Source organism: Rhamphochromis sp. 'chilingali' (genome assembly GCF_963969265.1).
Source record: "Rhamphochromis sp. 'chilingali' genome assembly, chromosome: 9".
In the NCBI taxonomy this organism is placed as follows: domain Eukaryota; kingdom Metazoa; phylum Chordata; class Actinopteri; order Cichliformes; family Cichlidae; genus Rhamphochromis; species Rhamphochromis sp. 'chilingali'.
Genome location: NC_137936.1, coordinates 17,569,107 through 17,590,946, shown reverse-complemented (window position 1 = coordinate 17,590,946; position 21,840 = coordinate 17,569,107). Strand labels below are relative to the sequence as shown.

General features: G+C 38.5%; 1 protein-coding gene across 4 annotated transcripts in view; it reads right to left on the bottom strand.

The window, feature by feature from the left end:
• Nucleotides 1-21,840, bottom strand: part of LOC308403378 (inositol 1,4,5-trisphosphate-gated calcium channel ITPR1) — a 76,274-nt gene that overhangs the window by 46,846 nt on the left and 7,588 nt on the right. For all 4 annotated transcript variants that reach the window (XM_080892720.1, XM_080892721.1, XM_080892722.1 and 1 more), the window contains exons 4-19: nucleotides 15,439-15,548; nucleotides 14,694-14,780; nucleotides 13,178-13,336; nucleotides 11,965-12,063; nucleotides 11,143-11,226; nucleotides 6,414-6,560; nucleotides 6,160-6,255; nucleotides 5,696-5,740; nucleotides 4,496-4,650; nucleotides 3,663-3,762; nucleotides 3,219-3,379; nucleotides 2,984-3,125; nucleotides 2,605-2,763; nucleotides 1,851-2,023; nucleotides 565-684; nucleotides 87-281 (exon numbers count right to left, since the gene is read on the bottom strand). In XM_080892720.1, coding sequence (XP_080748846.1) covers nucleotides 87-281; nucleotides 565-684; nucleotides 1,851-2,023; nucleotides 2,605-2,763; nucleotides 2,984-3,125; nucleotides 3,219-3,379; nucleotides 3,663-3,762; nucleotides 4,496-4,650; nucleotides 5,696-5,740; nucleotides 6,160-6,255; nucleotides 6,414-6,560; nucleotides 11,143-11,226; nucleotides 11,965-12,063; nucleotides 13,178-13,336; nucleotides 14,694-14,780; nucleotides 15,439-15,548 — 2,032 coding nt within the window. The remainder of the gene's footprint in view (nucleotides 1-86; nucleotides 282-564; nucleotides 685-1,850; nucleotides 2,024-2,604; nucleotides 2,764-2,983; nucleotides 3,126-3,218; nucleotides 3,380-3,662; nucleotides 3,763-4,495; nucleotides 4,651-5,695; nucleotides 5,741-6,159; nucleotides 6,256-6,413; nucleotides 6,561-11,142; nucleotides 11,227-11,964; nucleotides 12,064-13,177; nucleotides 13,337-14,693; nucleotides 14,781-15,438; nucleotides 15,549-21,840) is intronic.

The window sequence follows — 21,840 nt, the reverse complement described above, 5'->3', positions numbered from 1 at the left end:
GTAAGTCAGGCTCTCCTTTTGTAAATTTGCCATCACAGGATACACCTTTTCCATCTTCAAGGAGCCGGCTGAGGTGCGGTATTTACCTGTAGTAACTGATCACCTCCTGGTCATCCTTCTGACCCTCCTTGGCATCCTGAGCAAGCTCCCGGATGCTTTTACTGCGGATCTCTTTAGTGTTGTCTTTCCAGAACAACCACACTTCCTCCTCGTCTTCCTCTGATTCCACAGAGTTCTCCCCGAGTGATGCTCCTTCAATCTCAAATCTCGAAAGAACCAGTCTACAGAAAAAAAAGAAATCATCAAGAAAAAACTTAATAAAAACAGACATTATTTACTTTGCTAGTGTAATCGTGTGGGCAGAAGAAAGCCTTTGTATCAAAAATGTTTTATTTATTCCAAAACTGCGACAAATAACCTTTGTATTTTTAATCACAGTACTGGATAAAATGCCTTTTCTAGACACCAATTAATGGGCAACTGTCAAAGTGAAACCTCAGTACATTCACAGTGACATCAAACAGAGGGAACAGGGAGGAGGTCAAGAGAGTGATGAGGACTCACTTCGTTTCTATGAGGATGTCTGCGTTAGCTGGATCCAGCACTGCATTACAGATGAGCTCCTGTGTCACAGGGATGGACTTATTCATTGACACACACAAGTCTGAAAGGTAGTCCAAGAACCTGAACAAACAAAAGTATAACATTTAATCCCAAGTCTTCTTTTAAAAACCTCCACGATCTCTCAAAGCACGAGAGGTGATGAGTCTTTGAAGCGAGGCTTCAGCTTTTCTGATGTCACAAAGAGTTACAGTGGGGGAAATAATTATTTGATCCCCTTTCCAATTTATCAGTTTTGCTCACTTACAAAGAAAAGATCAGTGTCTATTTTTTTGCTGGTTTCATTTTAAAGCGGAGAGATCAACCAAAAATCCAGAAAAAGAAACACATGTGGCACACAGATATCGCCCATAGGACATCTAAATGATTCAGAGAAGGCTTGGAAGAACGTACTGTGGTCTGATGAAACCAAAATCGAACCCTTTGGCATCACCTTGACCTGTTCAAGCGTGGAGGTGGAAACATTATGATTGGGGCTGTTTTTCTGCTAAAGGCACAGGATGATTATAACGCATTAAGCGGCCAATGGATGGATCATACGATCTTTGATGAGAAAATCCCTCCCTGGCTGACAGCATACTGAAGATGGGTCTTGGATGGGTGTTCCAGCATGTATGGGACCCAAAACATACCAGCAAGGCAACAAAGGAATGTCTAAAGAAGACGCACATTAAAGTCATGCAGTGACCTAGCCTGTCTCCAGACTCAAGGGAGCTCAAGTCTTGAGTTGTCAGGTGGATGCCAAGAAACCTAGAGGATTGAGAGATTTTCTGTAAAGAGGAGTGGGACTGCACACATCTTCCCCCGAGATGTGTGCAAACCTGGTGACCAACTAAAAAAACGTCTCACCTCTGTCCTTGCCAAAAAGAGTGTACCCACCAAGCACTAAGTCATATTTTGCTTGGGGCTAAAATAGTTATTGCACTCAGTGACATGCAAGTCAATGCATAATGTTTATGTAATGTGTTTTTTCTGGATTTGTGGTTCATATTCTTTCTATCGCCATTCAAATGAAACTACCATAAAAATGAGAGACTGTTCCTTTCCTTGTAACTGAGCAAACAAATAATAATTTCGTCCACTGAATGACAAAATGTTGCAACGGATGTTTATTTGATCACCAGAATGTTCTTAAGTACAATACAGACATAGAGTTATGGTAACACATAACTAAGTAATGGTTTAAATTCAATTTAATTTTAATTGGATGCAGACACACACACACAAACCTGGGCTCACGGTTCTTGCGCACCAGGCTAACAAACGTGTCGATCTCTGCAGCGGTAATATGTTTCTCCAGGAGCTTGCGGTTGTTATGGAGCAGAGCTGTGATTGTGTCCTCTGCCAGGACATCATAACCAATCTGTTTCTGCATGAAGCGAAACTGTTTGGCTATATACTCCTGCAAGGGAGGCAGACGCTCTCAACAAAAAGCAACAAAAGACAGCTTAAGCACATTTTAAAGAATGTCATTCATTACTTGGCCTGTCTCTCTTTAAGCTCTTTCTAAAAAGCATAACCTTAAGTCGAAGCCATCATTGACTCATTTTGCCCCGTCTTTATCAGTGTGCAAAAAGAACAGCATGTCCACAATGTCCTCTTCATTTAACCTAATGAAATGACTCCTCTAACTATTACACTGTAACCAAAGAAATGGACTGTTCCTAGAAAAGCCAAATGGTAACTTTACTTTACAAGAATTCTTTATAGAATGAGCTCATATCACACTGGCTTTGTGTGTTTGTGCCAACAGAAATTGATAAAGAGACCTGGCAGATGAACCAGCGCATACTTCAGAGTACTTTCAGTTACACATCTTGGATTCGGAATATTTTTTGCTTCAGTTATCAAATCAGTGTTATCACAGAACAATGGCTTATTTTACTAAGCGGAAATACACCTTTACAGAAACCACAGCGAGACCTGTACCAAACGTCAGATGGGAACTGCACTTATGAAGACTTCAGGCCAGACAAAAAGTACCTGGTTCTTGCGGTAGTCCTGCTGCGAGTGACGTAAAACTCTGTAACATAGGCGGCAGATGTGTCTGAAAGGGGCATGACGCTGGTCAGCCAACTCCTCCAGCCGCAGCATGGGCCCATCGCCGCTATCTGTAAAAGGAGCCTGCAGGAGCTTGAAGATCTGAATTTAAGAGAAATGTTAAGACAGTTGTAACAATGACATTATACATAACTATATACAACTATGCAATACTGCTAAAGCAAATGTGGCAAAGATGCCACATGTCATGAGAAGATAGAGGGACTTCAGTAAGTCAGTAGGACTCAAGAAGTTCACACAAAATGGAAAATTTAACCTTGAGTGTCTAGAAAATGTTATATTTACGGTATTAAGACATCACCTGTTTGAGAATATTCTGTTCTCTCATTAACTTCTGTCGTTCTCTGTTGGGTTTGTTAACCATGATCTCCAGAACGTCCTGTCCATTGTTGGGAATGTCCACCACAAAGAACACCAAATCCTCCAGAAGCTTGGTAACGGCTCTGATTTTATATGCAGGAATAACAGTAAGATCGTGCTTATAGTTAGAACTTAACAGTGTTTACTGTTTAACTGTCCCACTATGCATTTTATACCTCCTCTCATTCTGGGTGATTGTGCCTTTTTCCAGCTTCCCAGCAATAGAAGCCAGCACTTTACTGGCATCGTTGGCAAAGTCAAGGTCTCTCACTTCAGCTGGGGAGACGGGCACAATGGCAAAAGCCTCTTTGTCTTCTTTGAGTGCAGAAGTTCCAATCTTGAAAAAAACAAAACAAAACAAGAATTGGTCTGTGAAACACTTGTTAAAGCTCTTTGCCAAGAACCCATAATCAAAACTGCAAAAGAGCATTTTTTGTGAAAAAGAAAGAGAGCTACCCGCACTTAATATATAACAAATTTACTGCACAGCAGGTGCAGGAGGAAGAGGGAACCAATGTGATTTAGATTTGACTGATCCAAATCTCCAGCATAGTTATAGCTCAGCATCCTGCACAATTTGCTACATATTTAGACATTATTGTAAATTAAGTGTCACTCACACGCAGCATGACAGGCTTTTCCTCCTCCTTGTCGATTGGTTGGTTGGTGCTGTGAACCCACGTGTTGGTGCACAAGTGTCTGAGGCGTACATACGAGTTTCTGAAAAGACATTTTATTGTTATGCTTTGTTCTTGTTTATATCTGCAAATTGTTTGTGCATCATAAGTGCAAAGGCTACATAACTCATGAAAAAGGTGATGTTTCCATTTTTTTTTTAAAATGCTATTTTTTAAGAAAAATCATGCATTTGAAGCAGAACCTTTGATCACCTTACAAAAGTTCACAAATATACATATGATCTGGGGCCTACATGGTCAGTCGACCACTTCCCATAAATGTGGCTAGGCAACAGCTTTCACTTCCTCGAGCTATTCTAGCGAAATTCGGTGCATTTCTTCTGCGACACTGCGAGTCTGCATCATATTTTCTCACTCCTCACCAAACTTACACAGACACACGTTCACATAAGAACAGAACAATTGTCTCCTTTACACACTTTATTATATGCTCTATCTCAACATCCTTATCTGCATTGCCATCATAAAGAACAACTACACCTGCGTAACTTCCAACATCCACTTTATCGTGAATAATCATCAGTTAGAGACTCTCTTACAACAATTATTATCACACACACTTGCCATGCTTGTTTTGCAAACATATTACAACAGTGGTAATATTCTGTGGAAGTCCCCTGCTTGTAATGTGTCTGCTGTCTGGGTTTCCGTGGAAAAAGTGACAGGGCAGGAACCAGGCAATGAATTTCTCTGTATCGCAATAACACAATAATCAGGGTGGGTCTGAAATGCTTCATCTTTTTTATCTTTCATACCTGGGAACTAGTGAGTCTCCCCCCCTTAAAGTGGTAGGGTCGAGCTCAAATATGGAAGAGATGTCATTTCCATCAGGAACAGACACAAGAGTGTACATGACTTTGTCCTGGACATTTCTCAAACGGGCTCTCATAGCTTCTTGCTCTGAGTCAAGCTGGAGGGAAAGGGGGAAAAATAAAGTCTGATTAAAAATAAACAGCAAAATAATTTTAAAAAATGTCAGAGATATGTCAGTGAAAGTGTTAAAACTCAGTGTGGAAAGATTTCTAGGAACTGAAGCAAGATACTGCTAATATATTACAGTGACCATAAATATTTCTTCCTTTTTTTCCCCTTGTAAGTTGCATTTCCCTCGTAAAACGTCACAGTCTTAATTCAGTAACTGATAATGGTTCCCACGGAAGGCATAAGACTACCTTAAATAAGTCAAAACTCAATAAACAAAAGATGTTATATGCAAAAAAGACTTAACTATAATGAATTGAAACTAATTTCCTTTTAATCTGAAGAGCAAGGCCGTAAACTGAGGAGGTGACTGGCTAGGATTTGGTTCACTTGTTACAGCTTGGCCAACAGATGTGAACAACTTCGGCCCGGCCTGTGAGATGAGGCCTCCTGCAAGTGCAGTGTATGGTTGAGGCACACTGCTACTGCACGTTTCAGGAACACACATTCACAGTGAAAGGCTGCCATCTGCTGTTCGCTGAAAGTTAAAGCATTCACATCCAGTAAAGCTACACTGAGCCCTCTATTGGTGGAAATGGTAAACAATACAGCTCTGATTATAACACGGGAAAAGAGGCTATGCCTTCTGGTTTTTTATTCATTTTATTTTTAAGTCACAATTTGGGGTTATTGTCTCAAAATTCTGAGTTATTAAGTTGAGATTTTGAGGAAACCCAAATGGATGCCATTATAATTATTATAAACAAGGTTCCATATTAAGAAATGAGTAGGTGAGTTTCACCAACATGGTATCTGTTAAACTAAACTATAAAATACAAATACATATGTGATATGTGAAAATAATTACACATTAGCATATATTTTTAAAAACTGAAGAATTAGATTGGAGATGCTCTTCTACACTACACAAATTCTTTCTGTGGCCATGACATTCACCTACTAAGGCTTATTAAGCACTGGATTCCAATTAAATATTTCTAAATATTATGACTTTTTAAAAAATGTCTACTTACTGAAGAGCGTGAGTCCAGGCACTCCTCTTCATAATCTGGGTTCAGCTGCAAAAAACACAAAAGTGATTCACTACTTCGTAAAATAAATAAATAAATCCAGTCCAAAAAGCATTCAGAAGATTGTAACTTAGGAAAATGAACTGAATGTTGGGTCACTGATATTTTCTTCAGTGTAAATAAAGTCTAATGGAAGTTCTTGGAATAGAAAAGCTGATGAGTAACATGTTATTAATAGGATGTTTAGATCACTTGGCTCCAATTATAACCAAAGAGGGCCTTAAAAATCACAGCTTCACATATCTGAATTAAGAGGTCTGAATCCACAGCAAAAATAAAAATGGGGTCTTTTTTTGCTGCACTCCCCCTCTTCACCTGCTTTCATGAATTTGCCCTGGTAGTTTTTGCGTAATCTTGCTGTTAAAGAGACAGACAGACAAACAAATGGAGGTTGGAGGCGTGCTGACCTCTGCAGCCAGGTAGTGTCCAGTGGCCAAGTGTTTGAACCTAAACAGGCTGTTCCAGTACCCTGCGCCCCCTCGGCACGGATCGTGCTGTACGACCTGATGCAAGAGCACAAAAAGTTGATGATATAAAATAAATAGGAAACAGATCACAGTCTCTATTCAGGTTTTTGTTGCTGCAGTTCAGAAAATCTACACCTGGGATTGCATACAAGTGCACAATAGGAAAAACCAGCTCTAACAATATTCCTGCTCACTTCTATCTCCCATAGGGCTTTGCTGCTGGTTGCCGAGGTAGCTGACTGTCGTCCCGTAGTGCGTAGAAACACATATTGCTTTTTTCTGTGATCGTCACATGTAAGGAATTTCTCTTGCTCTGCATGAAACAGTCGTACCACATCACCCTGGAGAGAAGAAAAATGTAGGTTACTTTTCTCAGGTTAATCTTAAAACCACCAAAACTTGTATGAAATGAGACTAGTTTCAACTAGTTCAGTATATGAGGAATAAGAGAAAAATAATTAAACATTTTCTGGCTGCTGCCAAACATTTCATTTCATGGAGGTCGCATGGCAGACCTAGTTGCCTATGCTGTTTTAGATGTTAAAGCCCCTAATGTAGAGCTGTTTCTGTAAGAGATAATACACATTTGTTAAAATGTTCTGTAAACTGATGATACTCAACTGGGAAAATGTATATATATATATATATATATATATATATATATATATATATATATATATATATATATATATATATATATATATATATATAAAAACAAGCAACCAGCCCACTCAACTCTGGTGAGGGAACCTTATGCAACAGCTTTTAGTTAGAGCACAGTTTCCAAAAAAGTGGACACTGTGAGATGCAATAAGATGCAAATTATTTGAATTCTATAGGAAATGGAAAACAGCACCAAAAAAAAGCAAAGAAGAAATTCCAGATATTCCAGACTCCAGCCACTCTACAGCCCTGAATTGGACAAGCAGATAAAAATGACTGGATAGATGGGCAGACGGATGGAAATTAAATTCCTATATGGAATTTGATGCCAGCAAAATGTTTAAAAAAAGCTGTGGCGGTCTGCGAGAGGTGTGTTGCATCACCACTTCTTTTAACAATGCTAACACTGTAAGCATCTGGGTAGTATAAATAGGATTTCATAAGCTCCAGTTGTATATATGCAGAATGTGGTTTGATATAATCCTACTAAAACAAGCTTTATAGCTTTACAATAAAATAAAACATCTTTCTGCACTCCGGAACCGGCAGTCTCTGAGCCTGTAGCTTCCATGACTTCCAAAAGACGTTAACATTTCGATTAGTGAGGCCACAGGACATTTTCTGAATTTACCTAAACGTACTGTGAACGGAGAAGACGGCTGAAATTCTGGGTCAAGGTTACCTGTGCTTTTGCCGTTGACAGTAGAATTTTAAATTGCATTTGTGGATCTAGCAACAAATTTGGTTCACCAGCTGTGGTTCTCACTTCCTGTGTCCTTGAGCCGATTTACCGATTTCCACTACTGAATTTGAAGAGCTGTTAACGTAGTGCTGCTGCAGGACTCTTCAGTATTGGTTTCTGGCCACTTTCTTTACATTCATAAATTCTTTAATATCACATCATCACTGTAGATGATTTAAACCCTCAGTTCTTTAGTGAGAAACGTTATTCCATCATAACTGAACCATTTACCCACGCACTCTTTCACAGAGTGGTGAACTCCAACTGAATTACACTGAAATAATCATTTGCTGTGGGAAGCTTTTTTTTTTTTTTATAAATAGTTAAATTACTCATTTAATTAGTGTAATTAATTCATTTAGATTTTTTTTAGCTTCATGATCGCCTCCTCCGCTTGCATAAAAAACTACCAAATAGAAACTGAACACTTGCAATTCAATCAAGCTAATTTATCTGTTTCATTTGTCATTGAGGAAGAAGGGAACTGCTCGTCAGTCTGTGGGAAACCATATAGAAACATAGCTGTGATTCTTAACGAGTTAATACAATACTTATATTAATCATATCGTGATTGTTTGATTTAAAATCCTCCGTGATGTAATGTGAAACATTACAAAACATTTGTCATTGTCCAAAAACGTATGGACTCGTAGTCTTTGTACTATTTCAGTCAAATATAGACTATGAATGCAACTAACTGAATTCTTGTTATATTGGCATTTTATAGCGTCTGAAAGGTTTTCCATAAAGCCAGACTGAACTGACTTAGATGCTGTTGTATTATTTGGTTTGTTTGTTTCTGTCATTCTATTCATGTTATATTAAAATACAGTTATGTTATAACCAGTGTTGGTCAAGTTACTTGAAAAAAGTAATCAGTAACTAATTACTGATTACTTCCCCCCCAAAAGTAATCCCATTACTTTACTGATTACTTATTTTCAAAAGTAATTAATTACTTAGTTACTTGGTTACTTTTTAAAAACACGATTTACAACCTGAATAGGTGATAAAGCGATAGATCTTTCAGCCCAATTCTACTTTTTCTACATAATCCATCATACAAAATGTAATCAAATGGAAAAGTCTCTTTTAAAACTTGTTTTAACTTGTAACTAACACCTAGTTTGCATCAACTTTATGCATCAAGCAAAAATTTAATTATATGCAACATTCTATGACTGGAAGAAATTTGTTTAATATTTAAACCTATTTTCTGCACATTCCAGCACATACAGTGGGGCAAAAAAGTATTTAGTCAGCCACCGATTGTGCAAGTTCCCCGACTTAAAATGATGACAGAGGTCAGTAATTTGCACCAGAGGTACACTTCAACTGTGAGAGGCAGAATGTGAAAGAAAAATCCATGAATCCACATGGTAGGATTTGTAAAGAATTTATTCGTAAATCAGGGTGGAAAATAAGTATTTGGTCAATAACAAAAATACAACTCAATACTTTGTAACATAACCTTTGTTGGCAATAACAGAGGTCAAACGTTTACTATAGGTCTTTACCAGGTTTGCACACACAGTAGCTGGTATTTTGGCCCATTCCTCCATGCAGATCTTCTCGAGAGCAGTGATGTTTTGGGGCTGTCGCCGAGCAACACGGACTTCCAACTCCCGCCACAGATTTTCTATGGGGTTGAGGTCTGGAGACTGGCTAGGCCACTCCAGGACTTTCAAATGCTTCTTACGGAGCCACTCCTTTGTTGCCCGGGCGGTGTGTTTTGGATCATTGTCATGTTGGAAGACCCAGCCTCGTTTCATCTTCAAAGTTCTCACTGATGGAAGGAGGTTTTGGCTCAAAATCTCACGATACATGGCCCCATTCATTCTGTCCTTAACACGGATCAGTCGTCCTGTCCCCTTGGCAGAAAAACAGCCCCATAGCATGATGTTTCCACCCCCATGCTTCACAGTAGGTATGGTGTTCTTGGGATGCAACTCAGTATTCTTCTTCCTCCAAACACGACGAGTTGAGTTTATACCAAAAAGTTCTACTTTGGTTTCATCTGACCACATGACATTCTCCCAATCCTCTGCTGTATCATCCATGTGCTCTCTGGCAAACTTCAGACGGGCCTGGACATGCACTGGCTTCAGCAGCGGAACACGTCTGGCACTGCGGGATTTGATTCCCTGCCGTTGTAGTGTGTTACTGATGGTGACCTTTGTTACTTTGGTCCCAGCTCTCTGCAGGTCATTCACCAGGTGCCCCCGTGTGGTTCTGGGATCTTTGCTCACCGTTCTCATGATCATTTTGACCCCACGGGATGAGATCTTGCGTGGAGCCCCAGATCGAGGGAGATTATCAGTGGTCTTGTATGTCTTCCATTTTCTGATGATTGCTCCCACAGTTGATTTTTTCACACCAAGCTGCTTGCCTATTGTAGATTCAGTCTTCCCAGTCTGGTGCAGGTCTACAATACTTTTCCTGGTGTCCTTCGAAAGCTCTTTGGTCTTGGCCATGGCGGAGTTTGGAGTCTGACTGTTTGAGGCTGTGGACAGGTGTCTTTTATACAGATGATGAGTTCAAACAGGCGCCATTCATACAGGTAACGAGTGGGGGACAGAAAAGCTTCTTACAGAAGACGTTACAGGTCTGTGAGAGCCAGAGATTTTCCTTGTTTGAGGTGACCAAATACTTATTTTCCACCCTAATTTATGAATAAATTCTTTACAAATCCTACCATGTGGATTCATGGATTTTTTTTTCACATTCTGTCTCTCACAGTTGAAGTGTACCTCTGGTGCAAATTACTGACCTCTGTCATCATTTTAAGTGGGGGAACTTGCACAATCGGTGGCTGACTAAATACTTTTTTGCCCCACTGTAATTTTTTTTGTGTGTGTTTACACTCACTCTTTCAAATAGATGCAAGTAAAACACAGCAGAAAATAAATAAAATCAAAGACTAGCGGTCCTGTTGCTCTATTTTCACCTGTAAAGCAGGAGTAGGGTAGGCGGAGGTTTACCCTGGTGCAGGTGTGCCGCGGCGGTCAGTGCCGCGAGTTTCTCTGTGAATTTCCCATTACGTCGTTGCGCGCTCGGTACTTGCTTGGGAGTTTAGGGGTTTTTTTCGCTGTAAAAAGACGTTTTCTTCCCACGCACAATGGACACTAATGTTTTTGTCACTTTTTATGGAATCAAACTTAAAGTAAGGTCAGTACTTCCACGCTTTAAACGCTGATACTCTCTCCCGTACTCGATATATTATCCACTGTTGATCTGCAGACAGCTGTTGTCATGAACGTCGCACTCGCTTACGTCACTGTCATGAGACGTTCTCGCAAAAAAAAAAAAGTCATGGTTTTAGTAACGCAGTGTTCCTACGGGAAAGTACCGGTAATCGAATTACCGTTTTTGCAATTCTAATCCCTTACTTAACTCATTACGTGAAAAAAAGTAATCTGATTACAGTAACGCGTTACTCTCTGGTTATAACACATATGCAATGATTTTCTAAAAGCCATAGACAGTTTTTCTAGGCTGGTTTCTACTGTGAGACGAACCCCTTTAAGAATGGCATCCTGATTGTCGCTCCATTTCATAAACAAGACGATCTTCCAGCTGGTGTTACAGTTGACTGAATTCACCTGAAAAACAAACAATCAGAAGAATGTGAGTTGTAGCATCATGTAGTGACACTAGACCTTTCATTTGTTTTCTCATATTCTCCAAAGATCAAAAAAACAAAACATAAAATCATCATAAAATCATTTATTTTGAGATTAGATCAGAGACCACTCTTATTTAAAGATAATATCTAAATGTATTGTGCATACGTTGGCATATATTGCCAGAATCAGTACTTGTAATTCAGTTAATAATCTACACATGTCGCTAAGTCAACGCCAAAGAAACTGATATTTAAAAACCTATTTTAACTGTCTAGTAAACATACTACTGTAAATATGAAACTAACTAATACAACATATCAAACACAGAACTGAACTTTATTCCTCTGGTTCCTCCGTTGGAGTCTGTTTGATGCCATTAACATCCAAGATTTATGTTTTCACTTTATGTTTAAACCACTTGCAGTCATCAGTCATCAATGAGATACAAAAGTTTTTGCGTTTGCTTTTCAAAAAGAAGAAAAATAAAAGCACTTATTTCTTAATCTTTTTGTGTTTCTACTTAATGCCCTTTGATAAATTAATGAAAACAATGTTGCTTAGTAACACAGAGCAGAAAAACAGGACAACTCTCCTAACGTATTGTTAGTTTTAGCCTTTTGTTTGATTGCGCTCAATCTAAGGAGGACACCAGAAGAAGCCTGCAGTTTAACAACAGTCAGCTGTCAGCCAAGCCGGAAAAAGCGCTAATCATACCTCATTGCATCCTGGATTATCCACGAGCTGGTGTGTGCTGGCATGAAGCGGCTGACCAGCATTCACTGGGTTCAGGACCACTTTGTCCCCGATCACCACCTGCCATTAAAACAAAGAAAAAAAAAGAAAACATTAACAAAAAAAATAATAGTCTTACTTCTTCCGCTGTCTTAACTATAGTTGTGCAGATTCATTGTTTTATTTCTTTTATCTTTTACAGCTTTAAAAAATATATATTTTCAAATTCTGTGACGTTTTAAATTTTATTGACATCCCTCGACTTTCATTTGATTCTTGGTACTTCCATAACTGTACATGCTCTGGCTGCTTTGTAAAATTTGTGATTCTTTGACTTTAAGGAGGTTAAATTGAGTCAATCTATAGTAAACTGTGTCAAACGACTTAGTTAAAAAACATCTGCCAATGACATGCACACAGGCAATGGTCAGAGAGTATCACCATCCATTTATATGCCACTGCACTGTCTATTCTCAGCAGGTTGAGAGTGACTCCAATTATCTTTTTGTTCTTGACCTGCTGCTTAGGCTTCATGCCATAACTAATTTGAGAGGAGCTTAACAGGGAAGCCTGGACTCCACTGTAGTTCATTTTGTCCTTGGACAGCAGCCTACTACTTCCTGCCGTAGGACAGAAGAGCTGTTGCCAAAAACAGCTTTGTGATCAGAGAAAGTGGGCGCGAGCTGAATTCTGTTCAGGGATGTGATCAAACAGATGCCCAAGAGTAAGGCTAAGGAGGGCAAAGGCAACCTGCCTCTTAAAGGCCCCATGTATAATATATCATTACGAGTTAATCTTTCAAATAATTAATATTAGTATGAGTTCTATCATTTAAAAAAATGTAGATAATGCCTGTTTTATCTTCCCTGCAGACCTGTATAACCGACGTCTTACAAACATACCATAAATCTGGCTGAAAGTTTAAAATGGAAAAATGAAAACTTACAATTAAGAAGGTGAATATTTTGCTTAGAACTGATGGCTATGAAAATAATATTAAGTACTTGTAGTTTAATATCTCCTACTCACACCATACTAATATACTACTGCACATTAGTCACGTCATTCTAAAGGGATGTCTTAAAAATACAGGATTAAAAAAAACCTCCCAGACACAGTTCAGTTGTTTGCTTTGCCTTACACTGAATTACATACGGTATAGTGGCAACACACTCTTATCTACACAATGACTCACACTGTCCCCAATGGAGCGAAGTTTGTAGAAGGGCTGTATGTAGAACCAGGAACCCTCATTTCCAGCAGTGTCCAGCATCACCCTCATGGCATTTTTCTCCAGCAGTGCCGGCAGTCGTTTGTTCACGGTCAGATATTTGTTGCTCTTCAGGTGGAGGAGCTGAGCAGAATTACATTAAACAAATGAAATGAATTAAATTCATGGCAGACAAATCAGAGGCTGAAATCTGGTGTGAGAAGGGAAGTGTGTTTGATGGACATCAGCCTGTGATCAAGACACTCCTAATAGTGTCTGATGTTTATATAATAAAGTTTATATATGATATGAAATGGAGAGATTATTTGTCATTAATTTGTTTGTTTCCAGTATCTTTTGTTAAGGATATTTTTTAAGGTCACTTCAGTTTAGTTTCATTAGTGTGCAGCATGAATTTCAGTTTAGGGGTATTGCAAAACAATACTGTAGTTTGTTTTTTAACCAAACTTCAGCAGTTTTTTAAGTTTAATTGCACTTAGCCATAATACCTACCTTTAGCAAGCTTGCACTTAAATACTTTTAAAAACACTTTTAATACTAACTTAAATCTTATTAACCTACTATTTCCATTTATAAGGCAAATAACCATATTTGGTAACTTCAGTTGGACATCAAAACTGGCCTTACAGGCCTGCCAGCCTGAAGAACCACATGGATTTCTCCCAGGCAATCAGCAAAGATCAGGCTGCGTGACTGATAGCGATATAATTGCATCTGACTAATCAGCAGAGGCCTGGAATTTTTCAAACTTCAGTGTTCTTCTGGAATTCAGGAAATTTTGTTTTTTCCCCACTTTTATATCCTCCTAAACCAATGGTCATAACACTGAAACTAACATTGGCAAGATGATGAAACTCACACCTTATGTGGTTGAATAGTTATGCTAAAGATTGGTGTTGTTTGTATAAGATTTCTAGAAATTAGTGAAAAATGGCAGCACTATATATGATCATATGACCTGTTCCTGTAAAACTAGTGCACGTGATATAATTTAAAGCATGTAGCAGAAAAATATAGAATGACAGAAATAAGAAAATATTGTGTGTTTTTCTTATATTCCTTTTTGGAAAACATCAAAAATATGTATTTGAAACATAAAAAAGGAAAAATCTTGAAAAATGTGCCTTTAATATTCTCCAATAACAAGTGAACTCTTATAGGTGTGAGGCACCCCTTGGAAGACTGTTACATATATTTAACAAACATGAAAAAACAGAGAGAGAAAAATAGTGTGTACACAAAATCACATGTGGAATAAATATAAGTGAGTTGACACATGTCAGCACAATGTAACATATACCCAGTATATTAAAATAGGAATCCTAAGAAATTCTATGAAATGTCTGCTTGTCTTTATAATTTCTATTTAATCAGTTTATTTCTGCCAGTGATGACTAATGTCAGTTGAATGCAAACTAGGTGTTAGTTACATCAAAGTTTGTGTGACCAGCTTGTAAACAGCCATTTCCCAGAGACACACCTGAATGACATTTCCATACTGAATCACTGTTCCAAGAAGCTTTTTGTTTTCAGAGTCGTTCTGCTTCTTCTCCAAGTCAGCCGCACTCTGAGATACAAAAGAGAGATGAGAGAGAAAAAAAACAAAACAAAACCGTATCTAACAGCTATTGCAACATAAATCACTGCCAACACTCTTACACAGTAATTCCAAAAGACGCAATCACGTTGGTTAGCCATTAACAAGGCACCACATTATTAACAAAGTTCTTAGTCAAAAATATACGCAGCAGAGACTTTTAGTTAAAGCTCAGGCTCACATTTCCATGGAAACGCAGGCACGATCGCAATCTTCCAGTTTATGACTGTGTAGTCAGATTGCAGATTGCTTTAAATGGTAATGTATTGCAGCAGAAAAAGGGAAAGGAAAATGTAGAGGGTGGAAAGATAGGACAGTAGTAGGGAAATGTCAGAAAAGTCTATAAAAGGACTTCTACTTTATAAAATACCTGCAAAACCTTTAAAAACCCACCTGAAACTGTGACACAGAGTGCACACAATCGATAGAGTGATACACTCACTATGCTGTTTTTTAATTCAGCGTCTACAAAGTCTAGACTTCATCAAGACCATTTAAACCCAAAAAGTTAAAATAACAAAAAAAAAAAATCTGACTCTTTCTTTAATGTTTATCTTGGGAGCTTTTGGGAACATGGGTGTTAACTGCAGTGGTCTGTAGTACCTGCTGGGAGGTTCACTTCACTTACATGCAACTTGTTAAGCAGCACTGACTCTGTGTTCCCTCCAGGTTTCGCCGCTTTCCAGAACTGCTTCTGGGCTGAGTAGCGGTTCATGGGACACAGTCTAAACAGACAGTCTGCACAGAGATAGAAATCACTGGCTTTAGCTGAAAAACTGGATCCAAAAACATGTAAACATGCACACACACTCAAAAAGAGATATATGTGTGTATCATTTAATCACATTAAATATCATTTAATCACATGATTTCTAATGACATCATGCTGGTGCACAGTCTAGAAACAATTCAATTATGTAAATTAAATAAATATATAATTATTTTTAAAATCTGTTTTTAATAACTAACATTAAAACTAAAATAAAACCCAGGAAAGAAAAATAAATTGGTCACCCAGGGCTAAATCGACATATTTACTAAATATGCATATGTTCATATAACTTTGAAAAAAGGCAAAAAACGATCAGTCCAGATGGTTATAAAGAGAGAAAATGGTCACAATTTGCTCCGTCTGTTTCTGTCCACATTTGTCTTCTCCAGTCACTCCTTCTCTTCTCCTCCATTTAATACAGATGGAAAATATACCTCTGAGTCCAATGCAAATAATTTGTGTAACAATTTTGAAAAAAGAAGAAACAGAAGAACAGAAAAAGTAAAAAGATTACACATGATTCTATTTTCCCTTTATGGCTAATGACTGTTCGTACATCTCCAAGTCTTTTCATTTAACAAACTGGTGGATCCTTACCCAGCCATGAAAGCTGGGTTCACTGATGTTAGTGGATATGTGACCTGCTGTAGTCAGAATCCGTCCACATCAGACACTACATAATGTTCAGTTCTCAAACCAGTTGAAATCGGAGCAAATTCTCAAAAATGGTTTTGGTTGTATACCACACTTATTACAGCTGACAATGGTAAATTAGTTAAAAATCAAACAATGTGTACAAAATATATTCATCTACTGGGAGTAAAGCCTGGGAAGGTTGATGCTGTGTGGAAGATGGGTAACAGCCACAGCTCACACACAAACCAACAGCGTGAACAGCAAAAACACCACAGTAAAAATTATTAAAGACACTCACCTAAATAAATTAGACTTTTTTGCCATTTTAAGTTATGTGCTCAAATATTAAATAACCACAACATTTAAGCACACATTATTCTTTCAGTTCTCCAGAAAAAAAATTCACGCATGTGTGTTCCTGCACTTCAAAAGCATTAATAATTTGCCTGCATGAAGATCAAAGGTCTTTGTCTGCTTCACGGAGCAGTCATCACAGACAACACAGCATGTGTTTGTTATGTGTGCTTACCAGATGTATGATCATAGTAATGTATGGTTATAAGCTGTGGTTGGACTACCACACACACACACACACACACACACACACACACACCTATGTGTCTGCAATGTGATCCAGCAACACAACAAGTTGTAACTGTAGCAACGATGATTTGCAGCTGTCATCAGGAGTCTCTGATTTTGCTGCTCATTTGCATAGATACTGCAAAAACCGGTCTGCAGGGAAACTAGTGTTTTTTTTCATTTGCATGTGGATGCAGTTTTAACAGAGTTCCTCTTCTATCCTGGGAGACTTCCTCTTTTGTAACAAGCTCTACAGCAACTTCAGTTGAATCCCTCAGAGACTTCCACAGGATGAGTACTGATAAAGCATTTCGCTGCAGAGTTATAGCCGCTTTCCCTGCTGAGTTCAACTACAATTCGACAGTGACTCCTCCCTGCGAGTCCTGGCTTTCCTCTGACTTCACCTCTCATCAAACCACAGCTTTCTTTTCTAAGAGGATGAAAAGAGGAGAAAAAAGGAGCAATGTGTCCATCCTTTCTCCATTCTCTCTCTTCTTCAGCTCTAGTTGCAGTAACATGACCAAATAAGGCCGGCCAAGAAGGGGAGTGGGATGACTGAAAGAGAGAAAGGAGGGTGGAGACTCCCCAGCCCTATATTCTGTCATCTCTCCTTCTCCTTTCTGAATTCCTCCAACCATTTCACACAGAACTTGTTCCCTCGGAGTCAACGTCTCCGTCTGTGTCTCCTAAATTGTCCTCGGGCCTCCCTTAGCCCCTCCCCATTAAATATGGTTTACTTCTTGGCCCAAAACATGGTTAGAAAAACAAAGCAAAAAGGAAGTGAAAGAGAAATGAGAAAGGCCAGAAGAGAATGAAAGAATGTAAGATAGAGCACAGAAAGGTCAACTAAGTGGAGAAATTGAGCTTTTAGATATAATCAGTGTGCGTTTATGTGTTCCACATAAATCAAAACATACAATAATGGATGTGGCTTTAACTTGTAAACATAAATGAAACAATGAATACATATTTCACACAGCCTGTTTCACGCGCAGCACTCCATGGAAAATATTTGGTGCATGTGACAGATAGATGATCAGCTAATAGACATTTACCTTGCATCACAGCCAGCTGTGAGGGGAAACGTGCTATTTAAGTGAGACAGAGGTGAGAATTTCTTCCAGGGTCACAGATTTCTTTCTTTAGCATGCAAGTACACAATTGAGCTCAGAAATAAATCTGTCTTTGATACTGGCCACCTCGTATGTACTTATAAATGCTGACCTACAATTGTTATTGTTGATAAAACAACTGAAAAGGCTAAAAGCCTATCTTAAGTCATATGACAGAAATCTTAAGCCAATGCAGAAGCAGCACTGGATTTTTAATATATACACATCTCTTTTCATTGTTTTGTAGGACGTCCGTAACTAATATTAGTAATAACTTTGTATCGCACTTTTCAAAACAGAGTTTCAAAGTGTTTCACAATTTGATTAAAGTAACACATAAGTATACATATCCCAACATCATTCCTGTATACGCACTTCCACATACACAAATAGATGTAAACCAAGGATGGGGAAAGGATTAAGAGAAAGCTAGCCAATAAAAGTGAGTTTGTCAGAAGTCGTTTAAAAAAGCCGACCTGATAGGCTGAGGAAATTCGGTGGCTAGTGCCCTGTGCTTGCTCACGCACAGCCACAGTGACATAGAGTAAGTTATGCATGAATGGGCTGGACATTGATCTACTGCCAGTCAGTGTGCTGAAAAGGGTAAATCCACAAATCACCATAACATGTGCAAAGTATGAAAGCAGCTTTAAGGCTGGGTTCGTATTCACGCATATATTCATAGTTATTCAAAGTCCTCTTCCTCCATCTCTCCCACACACAGTGCTGAGTGATTCTTGACTCACAGCTGAAGATGGTGTTAGATTGTGACAGTGCCTTAGAGTATAAACAGAGAACAAGTGAGCTGCGAGTGTCACACACATGCATATGTGACTTAACTTAGCAAATAGCATAAACGTTGCAAATTCGGGCATCTTTTTAAAGTAACGCCACCATCTAATGTGACAACAGTCTGAAAGTCAAAGTGAGGCAACAAACTGACTATAAGAAGACATTCACTGACAGTAAATGGGAGACGTCATGGAAAACATTTTATTTCATACATCAGGCATATTGTATCAGCTGGTTGACTCAACAGAAGTATGTGACTGAAATGATTGTTGTATCTGTGCTGGTTTGATTTCACTGTCAGACTGGTTTTAAAGACAAGGTTATGAGAAAGTCTTTTAGATGCTGACAAACTTCCGCAGATTAAAGAGGATCAAAAGGACGACGCTTGAAGCCGTGCAGCCAGCAACTGAAGAAACTCTAAGGGGCTGTAAAGCACACAGAGATGATTGAAAGTTTTATTACAGCACAGAACTGCCACCATACTTGGACGGCAGGATGAAGGTACGACAGCTTCTCATTCAACTGAATGACAACATAAAGTTGCGCACTTCACTGTAGCTGAAAAAAATAATAAATTGGAAATTCAGCCTTTCACTTTATCTCCTCTTAACCGTCTGCTACCCTGTCCAAAACACAGTACTGGATTTTTTAAAAACTACGCTGAACAATTTACAAAGAAGTAGTAACATAAATAGCATCTCCTGCAGTAAATATACAACATAGTCTAGCTCAGGAACTGGGGAAACATAATGCATTACACGTTTTCTATTCTCTGCTAAATCTGAAACATCACCAACAATCTGGCTTGTATAAAGTGCTATTCACTGCATCCCTCTTATCCTGTTGGAGGTATTATAGAGGAAGCACTTGTAGTGCATCTGAGACAGTAAATGGATCTACTGACAACAGCTTCCCTTCACCGTTTCCTGCAAGACCTCTCATCTCAATAGGCAGGAGAGGAATTTGTGCAGTTGTTAGCAGGGGAAGGGGGACTAAAGACAGGCCCGTTTCTGGTGTTTATCGCAGATGAGCCACCCAGCGTTTTTCTGCAGTCCATCTGTAACAGCATCAGTGGCTCGGCCTGACAACAGACAAGTGGTGGTAAGGAGCTGGCACTTCAAGTATAATTGAGTCTATTTAAATGTTTCAAGTTATTTCAGGTAAACCAAGGCATGAGTTGTGATAGGCAGGAGTTGGCAACATCTGAAGCCAGCACAAGAAGACGCTGCCCAGTGTAATGGCCTTCACATGCTACTAGTTAAGCAGTGAAAATGTCAGAGTACAACAAGCAAGCAAAAAAAAAAAAAAAAAAAAAAATCACTTGTTGTTCTGAGACCTGTTTTGTTAATGGAGTCCTTTCTAGTGTTTGTTTCAGGTTTCTCACACCAGAGCTTTATAATTAACACTATTCTAGAAATAGACCAGCAATTATATAGCACTTTTCTAGTCTCACTTCTCAAAGCACTTTAGACTACAACCCAGAATAGGTGTGGTTAAAAAAAAAAAAAAAAAAAAAAAAGCAATGCTGTCACACATCAAACTGACAAGCATCATTTTACCATGTTCATAAAACAGGCAAATAAACCAAATCTATTAAAAATTCAGAAAAAAAAGAAATAAAAGATAGTTTGACTGAGAAATTATATTTATCAAGTATTTAATGAATATCTTTCATACAAACTATGACCATTCTGTTATTGTTATACAGTGTTTTACACATTCTCTTTACAACAAAGATAAATGCAAATCCACACTATGGGGCTTATTATAGACTTTTTTAGAGTGGTACACAAAGGTCTATTCAAAGCTACAAAGAGAAGAGTGTTATGAATACCCACAGCTCAAAACAAAATTTTAGGTCAGAGTCTCACTCACCAGAGACTGTACACATGTCTCAGATTTCAGCTGTTTATTACATGAAGTGCCAAGAGGTCTGATTGGTTAATACAAGTTGAGTCAAGAGGCAGCTTTGGCTCTTAGGAGAAATAAAGGCCAGTGTGATGATGACAGTCCCAGAGTGACAAAGCTAAAGTGTGCCATGTTTACATGTAGAGAGTCCCTGTCTCTTAAATTTCTTTTGTCAAGTGCCCATATACAGTAAATAAAATGTATTGTATGTTTAGTACATTATTTGTCATGTCAATGCACTATCATTACATGGGGGTTTTGGGTGGAAACCAAAGTATTTTATTAATTAAAGTGCTGAATAAAAAGGTCTAAAAAAATTAATTAATTAATTAAAAAAATGGGTTGGAACGTCAAGATTTATACTCTTGGCTCCAAATCTACAAAATGCTAACTACCATCCATATAACCACATTGCTGACAACATTTAAATGCAATGGCAGGTGCATAAAATATAAAAGAAACAGCTGTTAAACTGATCCAAATGACTCCTAATATGTCAACAGAGTAAGTAGCTAAATAAAGGCTGCCTAAGTCAGCTAGAAAGACAAGGTTTCTACAGACACTCGTTGATTGAAAGTATCTGCCAGTAGGTCAAGTTTTCACCATCAATGATTTAGATAAGGGCCTTTACATACTTTGTCAGTCTTAAATATGCATTTTCAGTCATAGAAAAAGTGACAGTTCTGAAGGTTTTGCAACAGCTAAAAGTGAAAGTTGCAACAGATTTTAAAGAGGAGGGCATTTTTGAATAACGCAGCTTTCCTCCACATGTAGTAACTTTGATGAAAGCAACTGATCTGACTGGTTGTGCAAGAGAGCCTTAAATCACAGTGACTAGAACGAAACACAAAGCAGTCTCTGCCTTAGATGTGTGTGGATGTCGCTCAGTGTGTGTGTGTGTGTGTGTAGCATGTGTGTAAAGGTATCCGAAATACTGTAAAGGTGAAATGCAAAGAAAAGGCTGATGTCTAAGCCTATGGACAAAGGCTTCACGAGTGGGAGTATAAATTGTGTGGAGAGTGCTCATGTTTACATTAGGAGGAAATGTTAAGCATACCTCAGCAGTGACCGTATCACAGAGTGGACATGGCTCGTCTGGCCTTATTGCTCTTATGGTGTCCACTTAGTGGGATTATCACTACACAACTGGGTCTCTTTCCAGCTGTGCAACTCCTCATAGTTTTGGGGGTGGGGTGGGGGGCAAACAATGAAGACATGTATTGTGAAC